Source organism: Schistocerca serialis, chromosome 1 (genome assembly GCF_023864345.2).
Source record: "Schistocerca serialis cubense isolate TAMUIC-IGC-003099 chromosome 1, iqSchSeri2.2, whole genome shotgun sequence".
Classification (NCBI taxonomy): Eukaryota; Metazoa; Arthropoda; class Insecta; order Orthoptera; family Acrididae; genus Schistocerca; species Schistocerca serialis.
Window position 1 is genome coordinate 70,433,678 of NC_064638.1, and position 14,293 is coordinate 70,447,970.

Consider the following 14,293-nt stretch of genomic DNA (forward strand, 5'->3'; position numbering starts at 1 on the left):
CCTTGCAATTGCTTTTCACGCATCGATATAAAGACAGCCTTTCGACACTGTCCAGAATACGAAACCTTTGTTAGATACTCTCATCACTCTCTTTGAAGCATCTATCTCCTTAATCTTTTCCTTTCTCTTGAGGATAATACAAATAGTTGATGTAGATCAATTGTATGTGCGTGCTAAATCCTAACACTCACACTGCATTTACGTTTTTCAATGATTTTATGTTTCATTTCTAGGGCAATTTTCTTTCTCTTATGGTTGTCCAAGCAACGTTCCACTGTGCATTAAAAGTGCAGTGTGATGCACGATAAATATAAGGACATTCTATCAATGAGTTTATTTTACGTTATGTCCTTTCAGTTACAGATTGTATAATGTAATAATAATTCTACACAGCATAAATATTACAGAAACAAAACACAGGATGTTTACTTTTATGTACAATAACAAGAGGCAATTTCTATTGGAAGACTTTTATAAGATAGCTTGCATAACAGTCATTGCCATTGTACATCAAAACCACTAAGAAAATATATGTATTTAATGCTTCTCTATTATAATCAACTATACCTTACATAGCCTTATAAATAATATGAAGAAAATACATGTTAAATAATCAGGTCACTGAGATGTTGTACAATAACAGCGTTACACATGTGCACATTATAAACGCTACAAGAATCAAAATAGACATTACTCATCAATTATACATCTTTTGCCCCTACATTTCTAAATTAGTCAGTAAATAATACAGCAGTAATGAAGGGAAAATAATATACTCCTAGAGAGCTATAATACTCTTGTGGTCATGAGACATGCAAAATAACATTAGCTTCTGAAGACAAAGAATCAAGTGATACTATTTTCATCCCGTGAATGATGGATTTTTTCACTTCAAACTCAGTTTTTAGTTACCAAATGTTCATTGTCTTTAAAAGAAGATATATTTTTTTAATCTGTTCACTTGGTCCTAATTCATCAACTGATAAGTATGACTTGTTTATGTTTATTTACTGCTCAAGTTTTCGAGACCTTAATAATAAATAAGATAAATTACACACCACATACTGCAGCAATGCATTTTGAATGTAATAAGCACAGAATATCTATTATTATAGCAATATCAACAATATGATTAATATCTCCACAGTGATTTTGTGGTTTATGAATGACTTACAGTGTAATGAGTAAGTCTTGTGATGACTCTGCCACCTGCTTCTTCTCCTGCTCTAATCTCTTTGAGTGTCGCCATGCATTGAAATCAGTCAGAACTCTGCGACCATAAGCAGTATGTAAATCTCTGAAAGTCACTTTAGTTCGGGGAACATTCTCATAGGATCTGTAGGTACCATCAGATCTGCCTGGTGCTGACCGGATACTATGAGAACGGAAATGGTGCGGAAAACCAGAGCCGTTCTGGCCATCCAAACTTGTAGCTGGTTGTATTCTGTTGAAGGGATTGTGTCGCTGTCGTGGTGGTGGTAAAGGAGAATCCGATGGCTTGTGTTCACGGCTCTCAGGTGTAGTTTTCTTACTTGCATTTTTACTTAAGACTTCACACTCTGGAAAGAAGTAATATAATCATTAGTAACTAACAAAAATATATTTAAAATATTTCTAGCTCCATTTCCAGGTTGAATGAATAGCATCTGGGTGCTGAATACTTAGTTTGGGTAGTGAACAATGAGGCTGACTTTGATCTCCTCTATACCTCCATATCTTGCACAGTCGTTTCATGCATTAACATAACTTTTTCACTGTCGTGTTCTATCTATAAGGAATCACTTTATAAGTTTCAAAACTAACAAAACATATCTCTGTTTGTCCAGTAATTAGACATCAAATACCAAAAACCTCTCTTTCAAACTGAACACACTACTACAGTTTCTCAAACCACTTTAGCGAATGCTCCACAATACAGCAAACAATGCACAATAATACAGCTCTGTGCAATACGCTATATCAGGCTTTCCCTCGATGCATCATGCATACTTGGCCAAAAACTGCAGATTGGAGTGACATCCAGTAACTGTCAGTATGAGAGCAAAATTATTTATGCAATCAACGTTAGTTATATTTACAAAATTCTTGACCCTACAGGAATATTACTTTTTACGAAGTAATGATGCTGTGGGAATTAATATAATATGTGCACATTTTTTTAATGACCAACTCCAAATAAAAGAAACAATGGAAATTCCAGGTAGAAAAAGACAGATTGCTTCTTACTGTGAAGACACGCCAAGTTGCAGACAGCGCAATTAAAAGACACTTACATAAAGCTTTTGGCTGCAGCCTTCATCAGCAAGAGAGAAACACACACTGTGCATACACAAAAGCAAGCACACCTCACGCACACATGCTGGCCAGCTCCAGGATCCTGGGCCTTGCTGGAGCTGGCAGTCATGTGTGCATAAGCTGTGCTTTCTTTTGTCTATGAATGGTGTGTGTTTCTCTTTTGCTGATGAAGGTGTGGCCAAAAGCTTTAAGTAAGTGTCTTTTAATTGTGCTTGTCTGCAACTTAACGTATCTTCTTTATGGTAAGTAGCAAGTTGTCTTTTTTCCTACATTGTTCAAATAAATGACCACACTTACCAAATTTATAAGCAAACTATAAGTCTAGTAGGTTTCACTTATTTTTTAAAGTTTCAACATACCATATTTCTTAAGAAAAATAATTTACCCATTTACTCACTTTATATTATGAAATTTTAATACATATTCAGAATGATTATTAGTATTAATGTTAATTCAGAAAATTTTCATCTATAGCCTGCCGACAACAGCACATCTTTTTGCAGTAGTAAAGTCTGTAATTAATGTGAAACTAGTATCACAACATGAAGGACAAAATCATGGCCCGTTCCAAAACTTTATGGTACTCACTATCATCATTTTCATTAAGCAATTTTTGTGACTTGAGGCTCAGATAAAACTGTCCACACTCCAGGCATGAAATGTAGTATATGTGTTTCAAGACTGATATTTTACTTCCATATACATATTTGGCCATTAGATTTTGCCAAAAATCTACAAAGTGTAGGGGAATGAGACATTGTGCTTTCCCTCAATGTAGCCTGCAGAAAATAGTGACCTCTCAAGACTCCAGTGAACAGTATGTTATAGTATTGCCAATCTACTTCCGAGTACAAAGTACTATTACATATCTGATGTACATAATAAATTATTTTGGGGACAATAGGGAACAACTGAGCAGTGCACAGCAACAGAATTGTGCTGTGGGCCCATACGGAAGTGAATATCAGACAAATTAGTGAAACACTTTTTGTGAATGTTCAAATATACAATGTCGGTCTGCAGTATAGATAAGCTTGTTCAATATATACCAGGAGCATGCATACATGCAACTACCTCAAAACTGATGACGGTGTTCTTTAGGCACTTACAGTTCCCAGTGCCTCAACTGGTTCTAAGCGTAGTGTCTGTTGTCTTAGCTCATGTTTAACATAGTAGGGCTGTCTCCTCAGTCATGTAAATTAGCTTACACCCTGGCAGTCTAGCAGCAGATCCAGGGTTTGGATCTGGAGGATGAGGGGGTGTCACAGTTAGTAACTGTTTTGTGCCCCCTCCTCAAGCACATGATCACACATACCATTAACATGCCTATAACTTTAATTATAACAGCAATAATAAAATACAGGATGTACATAAAGGCCGGGAACACTATCAATTATTTATTGCACAAGAACCAAGCATTGTACAGAGATACATATGTCATTCTGAAAAGAAACCCTGAAAGTTTTTTTCATGTATACCACCACAGCGTAGTTTGGTAATTTGCTGATAGTCAGTGCTAGTTGCAAACATGGTGAGTTCAGGTGCGGAGCGAGCTTTTTGTGTTGGAGTTCGACAGAAACAAGTGTGTTACAGCTGTTTAACGGATGTTTAGAACCAAGTATGGTAAGAAGCCACCAACAAGGAAGGCCATTTACCACTGGCACAACAAGTTTGTTACGGTGGTTTGCTTATGCCCGGCAAAGAAAAGTGGACGTCCCAGTGCGAGTGAAGTGACTGTGGAGAGCATACGAGAGACATTCATAAGAAGTCCAAAGAAACTGGTGCATCATGCATCCCGTAAACGCGAAATGGCTCCAATGACAGTGTGGAAAGTCCTCCGACAGAAGCTGTCTATGAAACCATTCAAATTGGAGCTAGTGCAGAAGCTCAATGATGACGACAAAGACAAGCGTTTTGAGTTTCGTTCGCAGCTGCAACAATTGAATGAGGATGGGATGGCATTGTTGATCACTTAACTTTTAGCAAAGAAGCCACTTTCACACTAATGACAAAGTGGACAGGTATAATTGTTGAATCTGGGGTACAAAGCATCCACACGAATGCATTGAATTTGAGCGTGATTCCCCAAAGGTAAATTTTTTTGTGCCTTGTCACATCGAAAACTGTACGGGCCATTCTTCTTCGTTGAGTGCACTGTCACTGGATATTCCTAATTGGAAATGTTGCAGCAATGGCTGATGCCTCAAATGCAATCAGACTCTCCGTTCATCTTTCAGCAGGATGGGGCTCCACTCCATTTTTGTGGGTACCTGAATACGGAGCTGTCGCATCGATGGATAGGCTGTGCTACAGTAGGGGACAGCTGTTTCATGAAATGGCCTCCCCGATCACCAGCTCTCACTCTGTGTGACTTTTGTTTGTCGCGACACATTAAAGATCTGGCATATGTACCTCCTCTACCATGTGACGTAGCAGAGCTCCAGGAGAGAATACGGGAAGTGACTGCCATAGTCAACAATGCCATGCTGGGGTGGGTGTGGCAAGAATTCGATTACCGTATTGACATCTGCTGGATCACTCACGGTTTGCATATTGAATGTATGTAAAAAAAAAAAACTTTCAGCGTTTCTCTTCAAAATGCAATATGTATGACGTCTGTGGAATGTTTAGTTCTTGTGCAATAAATAATTGAAAGTGTTCCTGGACACTTATGTCCATCCTGTATATAAAATGTTTTCATATAGTAATACTAATTTGTTTTAATCAGTACAATGCTTTAACGTAACAGTCAAGAAACTGCATTCGTTCAAAAATTTGACATGAATAAATGTTGTGCTATTTATTAAAGAACTATAAGGCATCACATCATAACCACATTCAAGCCCAAATCCGAAAAAAGCGTCATCAATGAAATACAACACACAGCACTGAAAGCAAGCTTTTTACAAACAGCGATGTACTGCCAGAGCAGAATTAAACTTTTTGATGAAGAGTGCTACTATTTATACAAACAAATATTCTAGATTACACAAATGTAAGAGATTTCAGGAACCTCCCAGAAATGATAAATATTAAATAAAAAATAATTGCTGGTGGCTGGGTTTGAATTGGCAACCTATAGCTTGCTGGCCACCAACACAAACCACACCACCATGTTGCGTGCACCACAGCTCACAGTGACAGTAACAAACTCTGACAACTTTAACTTACTAATTTACACACTATAAAATTCAAGTGCTCTCTCACCCCTGTCAGTGTTTCAGTTAGCATTACGACTGAACACAGGTATGCAAACTTCGGCTATGTGAGTTGTAAATTGTGGGAATCCTGTTTTTTCTAACTGTTTCCCTACATTCAGAAAATCAATATTTCTATTTATTTTTTTTTTCCTCTTGTTAATGAATGGTTTTTTTCCTTTATGTCTTCCCAGAGGTCAACCTCCTGCGATTTGTCAGTTCTACTTGTGCACATCTGCACCATGTCAGATTTGTTGTCGATAGCTGGTACAGTCTGCTTGGCTAGAATGTTAATGGTCAAGTCACAAACCCATCCATGTGCATAAGCCCCAACACAACAAACTTAATTTTTAACCTCCTTTATTCTCTGAGAATATCACAAAAGGAATAGTTTCTATTCACCATATAGTGGAGATGTGAGTCACAAATAGGCATAACAAAAAGAATATCAAACAAAGCTTTCAGCCAAACAGGCATTCATCAGAGTAGACAGACCGACCACTCTGGTCTTGGCAGCCAGAGCCTGTGGTCACATGTGTGCACGTCCACTATATGGTGAGTAGCAACTATCCTTTTCATAATACTGTGATTATTCCATCCTGGATTTATCATTGTTTGATTTATTCTCTGGGAGTTGGTTGAGAAATTTGATACGTAGAGTAACAGAGCTAACCTTTCCACCTCAAATATTTCCTGTAACATTTAAGATATTATCATTCAGTTTTCTTCCAAATGAATTGTGAAAAAAAATCTGAACCAAATGACATGTAGTCCTCTTTCATAGCCAAACACATTAGCATCAACTGCACTTTTTCATAACTTTTACTGTAACTATACTACTTCTAAAAAGAGAGAATTTCAGTAACATTCCACCCTCCGAAATCTGATCACATGAGATTGGAGAGAAACACCACCTGGATGGCAAAGGGTATAGCATCTAAGGATGATTCACCAGTTAATGAATGACTTTCTTTGTTACTGCCAGTGACTTGCAAGAGAGGTGCACATTAAAAACTGAATGGACCTGTAAAACAGAAAATTAAGGTATGAAGATTGTTAAACATTAACTTCATGCCATCAGTTTAATGTGAAGATACATACTTACATTGCAAAATTACATCAACAATGGCAACAAAAAGGAAATCACAAACGAATGTGGTCATAAACTTTTCCTGAGAATTTATTTATGTCATCAAGCATTTGAAATGCCTACCATCTATTGCAATAGATATTTGGAGGCATTGAAGCATGGACTTCTGGATAGACTGCAGATATTCCTTCGATATCGTTGCACACAACCATTGGTATCCAACCAGGAGAAAGTACACACTAACTGATAATGCTTTTATGTCCTATCCTGTAACCAGGAAAGAGCTGTGCAGGCACTGTCCTAGCCACAAGCAAATTGTGAGCTGGGAACTCATTGTACTGGTACCACATATCAATGCATTTCAAGTGGTACTTCCTCTAAGAGGCTGGTAGAACTTCAATACAATTGCTGAAAGGTTCAAAGAAAACTTGAGTTTGATTTCAAGCATGTACCTAACTCCTACAATTATAGTTGGTGGTGACTTCAACTCATCCTCGATATGTTGGCTAAAATACATGTTTAATATCGGAGGTACACGTAAAACATCATCCAAAATTGTGCTAAATGTATTCGCTGAAAATTATTTCGAGCAGTTAGTTCATGAGTCCATGCGAATAGTAAATGGTTGTGAAAACACACTTGACCTCTTAGCAACAAATAATCCTGAGTTAATAAAGATAATCAAAACGAATACTGGGATTAGTTAACACAGGGTTGTCGTAGCGAGATTGAATACTGCAATCCCCAAACCCTACAAAATTAAATGAAAAATATACCTATTCAAAAAAAAAAACAGATAAAAATTCACTTGATGCCTTCCTAAGAGACAATCTCCACTCTTTCCAAATTATCACTGTAAGTGCAGACCAGATGTGGCTTGAATTCAAAGAAATAGTATCAACAACATGTCAAATGTAAACAGATGCAAGATCTCCAAGATTGGCAATCTTTTACAGAAGCTCGAAAATTGGTGCGGACTTCAATGCAAGGTGCTTATAATAGTTTCCACAATGAAACTTTGTCTCAAAACCTGGCAGAAAATCCAAAGAGATTCTAGTTGTAGGTGACGTATGCTAGCGGCAAGACACAGTCAATGCCTTCTCTGCATGACAGCAATGGAGATACTATCAAAGACTGTGCTGCCAAAGCAGAGTTACTAAACACAGCCTTCCGAAATGCCTTCACAAAAGAAGACGAAGTAAATATTCCAGAATGCGAATCAAGAACATTTACAAACAGGAGTAATGTAGAAATAGATATGCTCAGAGTAATGAAGCAACTTAAATCACTTAAGTCTTCCGATCCAGATGGTGTACCAGTTAGGTTCCACTCAGAGTATGCTGATGCAATAGCTCCACACTTAACAATCACATACAACCATTCGCTCGACGAAAGATCCGTACCCAAAGACTGGAAAGTTGCACAGGTCACACTAATATTCAAGAAAGGTAGTATGTGTAATCCACTAAATTACAGGCCCAATCATTAATGTTGAAATGCAGCACAATTTTGAAACATATACTGTGTTCGAACATTATGAATTACCTCTGAGAAAATGGTCTACTGACACACTCAACACAGATTTAGAAAACATCGTTCTTGCGAAACACAACTAGCTCTATACTCACACGAAGTGTTGAGTGCCATTGACAAGTGATTTCAAACAGACTCTGTTTTTCTGGACTTTCGGAAGGCTTTTGACATGTACCACACAGGTGGCTTGTAGTGAAATTACGTGCTTATGGAATATCATCTCAGTTATGAGACTGTATTCATGATTTCCTGTCAGTGAGGTCAGAGTTCATAGTAGCTGACAGGAAGTCATCAAAACAGAAGTGATTTCTGGCATTCCCCAAGGTAGTGTTATAGGCCCTTTGCTGTTCCTTATCTATGTAAACTACATGGGAGACAATTTGAGCAACCGTCTTACGTTGTTTGCAAATGACGCGGCCATTTATCAACTAGTCATTAGAAGATCAAAACAAATTGTAAAATGATTTAGAATAAATATCTCTATGGTACGAAAATTGGCAATTGACCCCAAATAACAAAAAGTGCTAAAAGGAATCCGTTCAACTTCGGTTACACAATAAATCAGTCAAATCTAAAGGCCACAAATACAAGTAAATACCTAGGAATTACAATTACGAACCACTTCTATTGGAAGGAACACACAAAAAATGTTGTGGGGAAGGCTATCCAAAGGCTGCATTTTATTGGTAGGATACTTAGAAAATGTAACAGATCTACTAAGGAGACTGCCTACACTACTCTTTTCCGTCCTCTTTTAGAATACTGCTCCACGGTGTGGGATCCTTATCACATAGGATTGATGGAGTACATTGAAAAAGAAGGGCAGCATGTTTTGTATTATCACAAAATAGGTGAGAGAGTGTCGCTGAAATGATACAGGATTTGGGATGGACATCATTAAAAGAAAGGCGTTTTTCATTGCGGAGGAATCTTCTCACGAAGTTCCAGTCACCAACTTTCTCCTCCCAATGTGAAAATATTGAGACCGACCTGCATAGGAAGAAATAATCACTATGATGAAATAAGGGAAATCAGAGCTTATACAGGAAGGTACAGGTGTTCGTTCTTTCCGCGCGCTATATGAGATTGGAATAACAGAGAATTGTGAAGGTAGTTCGATGGACCCTGCGCCAGGTAATTAAACGTGATTTGCAAAGTATCATTGAAGACATAGATGAAGTTTTTTCAATGATCCAAGGACCAATTATGTAATCTCCTATAACCCAGCACCAAACAATCACACACCACTGCCTCTGATGTTTGGTCTGCCTCAGCCTGTGTGGGTTATCAGTTGCCCAATAATATGTGCAGGCCAACTAAAGAAAAAAGAAAAGATTTAAGTTGTTTCTTACAGACAAATTGCGAAGGATAGAAACAAATTTGCATGTTACTGGATAGAGGAAGTTTTGAAGTTTTACGTTCACACAGACACTATAGCGTACACTCAACATGAGCAACATGTATTGCTTGAGAAATACCAAGACAATAATGCATTTAATGTTACGTATGAATCAACAGGTCCCTTTTTATTGAAACAGCAGCTTCAGCAATTCAGTTTCACAGATCTTGAAGGGCAGCTGCCATATGTGGCACAAAAACTGTGTCTTTTATGTACTGTCACAGAAAAAATCACAAGGTGTAAGGTCTGGTAATCTGGGAGGCCAAAAACAACTAACAAGATCTTGTTGCCCACCTCTTCCAATCCAATATTGTGGGATGGACTTCTTAACATAATGCTGCCCTCCAAGGTGAAACAGAGGCTAGGTGCCATCATGAATAAGAATGAAATCAAATCTTTGTGAAGTTGAGGAAACAACCAATTTTGCAGCATCTCCAGGTATCACATACCTCTGCAAAAAAGATAGGTCCACAGCACAAAACATCTTCTGTTTCAGTTAGTCTCTCACGTTCGACAGCAATGCCAGGGTTTTGTGACCCCCAAATTCTTACGTTATGGTGGTTTACTTTACCTGATATATGAGTCATTCGGAAAAAGTGTTCTCTGCCATATCTTGGAGAACTGAAATGCAAAATTCATACCTTCTGTAATGTTGCTGGGATGCAACTGCTGCAGTAACTGCAACTTCTTGTGAGACTTCATATGCAGGTGTTGTTTAAGAACACATCACACATTTCAGGGAGTTTAACTTCATGGCATGTCTGTCTTGTGGACTTCTGAAGGCTCTGTGTGAATGCATCTCAGATACACTCAAGATTTTCATCAGACGTGTGGCTGACCAGTGCTCTTCCCTTTGCATATGCCACCAAATTCCACGGATTTTTCTATGCGTCATAATCTGCTTGTGCAGAGGCAGCTTCTTGCTGAATCGATGGCAGAATGCATGCTGCACTTGAACGACTGACTTCGTGCAAATTCCAACACACAAAACAGTTTCTCTTGTGATGTGGTCACCATGTTGTTACAAACAAATAACAGCACAGCTCTATCAGAACTTTGAACCTTCCTCTACCCAGTAACATGCGCAATGTGTTTATCTTTTATAGTTTGTCTGTAATAAACAATTGGCCTGTTATTTCTTTTCACCCTGTGTTTCTTACATTTAGCTTTCCATGACTTGCAAAAGTAGCTTCATTGGGAAGTAGAATTCTTTGAAGGTAAAAACTTATTGTCCTCATGTTGCATCAAAACCGAGCACCAGAATTCCACACCACTTGTGCCACTCCTCTGGTGAAGTGACAAATGATAGCGTGTTTGCATGCTCACTGTCGAATAAAAACACACAGGTCAAAATAGTATGGCCAGTACGAGGATGGTAGATTCCCACCGGGAGAGGCAGATGCAAGAATGCCTTGTGGTGGGAGTCTCCTCAATTGTGCAAAGTTTATTAGACAGGGAAGTAGCCTCTCAACAGTTGGCCTACAATTGAGCATAAAGGAATTTAATGTAAAGCCGCAAATCTGCGCCCAGAGGAGACATGGAGAACAGGGAGTAGGTTCCCCCCCCCCCCGTCCATTCCAGAGGATAAGCAAGTTCATTACTCAGGATACCTAGATGACCAGGAATCCAAAGCAAATCAATCAACCAAGCAGCACAACCAAGATCAGCAACAAGGTCATGGATGGCAGAAACAAAGGGTTGGTGGGAAAAACTCAAGGCGATAGCCTGGAGGCCACTTGTTGAGTCCATACATCACAAAACTTTGGTTAGTGAGGACTGTTTAATGAAGCAGAGGAGCCGATAGATAGCCATCAATTCGACAGTAAAGCCCCACACACGGCAGGCAAGAGACGGTGTTCCATACCAACAGTAGATGAGAAGGCACATCCCATATGAGTGGTGGATTTAGGCCATCCGTGTAAAAATAATGGCATCCTGAAACTCCTGTAAGAGTATTTGGAACAAACGATGGGACACCACTAGAGCAATGGAGGCTTCTGGCCCTAAAGAAATCCATCTATCTGGGGTCAAGGAACTAGCCAATGGGGAGGGGGGAGGGGGGGGAGGGGGGGGAGGGGGAGAGGGGGGGAGGGGGAGGGGGGGCGTTGTGAGAGAATGTGAGGAAGAGGACAAGGAGGGAAGATAGAAGTCATGGCGGAGAGAAGCAAGGCAGACCCAAACCGGTAAACCCACCCAAGGGTGGGCAGAGGGCTGGTGACACCCAAAGCCACAGAAGGAATAGGAGGGGTAAGCAGGTGAAACTGCCAAACTGCAGTTTCCAATTGAAGCAATTGAAGGATAGTGATGGCACAGGAAATAGAAGCCGGAACCAATGAGTTGAAAGGGGAGGGATCCCAGTGTCAACAACAAGACCATCATTGACTGGACTAGTGTGAAAGGCACTGGTGACTAAACAGATACCATGATGGTGAACTGGGCCCCCCAGAGGAGCAGTGTGGAAAGAATAGCTGATCTATAAACTTGACAAACATAGTCCGTATGAGACAGAACTAATGCCCGATAAAGATGGAGAAGGGTTGGAGGATCTGAGCCACAGGAGGTGTGGACAAGGATGTGAAGAACATTCAGTTTACGAAAACAGCCAACCTTCAGATGATGGATAGGGGGCAACCAAGTAAGCTAAGGACAGGCATTGGACGTCGAAGTAGAGCTCCAGATCGGGATGGACCGTAGTACGGCGACTTGACTTAAGGGGAGGGAACTGAAAATGTGCGAGTGTGTCCACGTGGAAGCACACCGGATGGCACGCTGGAGCCGTGGTCCTGCAGAGGCCACTGAGTGGGAACTAACCCAAACATAGAAATCATCCACATACAGAGCAGGGGTGAACAATTGCTTGGCAGAAGCCATTAATAATGATGAGAAAAAGAAGGACACTTAATATGGACCCCTATGGAATGCCATTCTCCTGGGTCCACAGAGAAGTAAGAACAGTGCCAATCTGGACCCTGACTGACTGATGGGACAGAAACTAGCTAATAAAAATCAGGAGAGGGCCTCGAAGACCCCACTTGTGGAGCATACGGAGGGATGATATGGCGCCAAGCTGTCGCAGGCCTTACGAAGACTGTAGAAAACTATGACAAGATGGCGGCACTGAGAAAAGGCTTGCCAAACTACAGTTTCCAATTGTTACAAGGTGTGATGATGACCACAGATAATTGTGGCAATGGCTGTGTGACAACGATTACAGATAATGGTGGCAATGGCCGTCCTCCACTATGCAACTGGCTGATGGTGAACATGGCCTGTCAAATGGGGAATGGCAATGCCAGCAGTGCGGACTACTGTATCGGACAGATCACTGATGACTGCATCAATACAACCTCACAAAGAAGGTGGAAACATGACCAGGGAGATATTTATAAGCCAATCAGCCGATGGAAAGACCAGCAGCGTAACCTGGTCATCAGGAGGTGGGAAGGGAACGTGAGAGTCATGGAAAAGTTCATTGTGTGATGACCAGTGTAAGGAAGGAAGAAGTGGGAAAGAAAAGAACAAAAGGTCAAACGCAGAGAAAGTGCCATATGTGGCACAAAAATGAGTAGGGGAAACCATCATTAAGAAGGCACAGGTCTTGGTCTGCAAGAAATAAGAGATTTGTCAATGAGGAGCCCCCGACTAGATGAAAAACCACTGCCCCACAGAGGGTAATGGGCATTAAATTTGCCAAGAAGGAGAAAGAGAGGGAGAGTTGTTGAAAGAGAGCAGTTAGGGCAGCAGATGTGTGTGTCCTGTCAGGAGGAAGATAGAGACTGCAAACTATGACCACAGAATCCAAGTGAACCTGGATGGCCACTGTTTCCAATGGGATACAAAGTGGGATCCATGTACTAACAATATCCGCAAAGACTAATGTGCAGGCAGCACCAGAAGCCCTCAGGAGGTTAATGCGGTTCTGACAGAAAGCATAGAACCCACAAGAGGTGGTGAGCGAGTATCAGTAAAATGAGATTGCTGGAGAACGCCACAAGCTGCTGAGTAAAAGGCAATAAGGAGGTGACAGTGGTACACTTCCACTGAGTAAGCACAGACTAGGTATCCAAATGGAAGGCAAATGGGCTGGAGCCAATCACGCTGTCAGGTCATCATCCGTCACAAATAAGGACAGGATGACATCCATAAATAAGAGGTCCTACACACGTTGCAAGGGGGGAGATGGATCTCCGGGGCACTGTGGGGGGCGCTTATCCTCTGACTTCTTCTCCTTCTCCTCCTCCTCTTTCATAAGTTGAAGAGGGCAGGACACAGAGGGTGAGCAGGTTTCTATAAGATCCAGAACCAAAAGAGGGCACGTAACCTCGGGCACACAGACTGCCCTGTGACTGAGCTGTGATAGCAGGCCTCCAGCCTGAGAGATGCCAGGGGGAGGGATCCTGAGAGGGAGCCTCACCACCGGCAGGCACCAAAGAAGGGGGTACTTCTCCGGCTGGTAGGGGAGCAGCACCCAGAGGGGAGGGTGTGAAAACTGCAGGAGAGAAGGAGAGGAGAGGGGGATGGTACTGTGTTAAGGAAGGGGGAGGAGGGGGAATGGACGTAACAGAGACAAAAGTAGAAGTTACTGACAGAGCATGAGGTCAGTCAAATTTCTTATAAGTGTTAGTGTAAGACAAAGGACCCAGGGGCCCATTCTCATTTTATTTTACTTTCTTTCTCATAAGCAATCTGGTGAGTGACAATTAACACGTAGGAGTGACAGAACACAAGGGCTCCCCTCATGGAGTAGGTGTCCACAGTCACCACATGGAGGGCCCACCA

At 40.8% G+C, this 14,293-nt stretch overlaps 1 protein-coding gene across 1 annotated transcript in view; it reads right to left on the bottom strand.

Moving 5' to 3' along the window:
• Positions 1 to 319: 319 nt before the first annotated feature.
• The window catches only part of LOC126461688 (sesquipedalian-1-like), a 33,673-nt gene continuing 19,699 nt past the window's right edge, over positions 320 to 14,293 (bottom strand). The window contains exon 3 of the mRNA XM_050096014.1: positions 320 to 1,559. Within this exon, the coding sequence (XP_049951971.1) occupies positions 1,171 to 1,559 (389 nt within the window). The 3' untranslated portion in view covers positions 320 to 1,170. The remainder of the gene's footprint in view (positions 1,560 to 14,293) is intronic.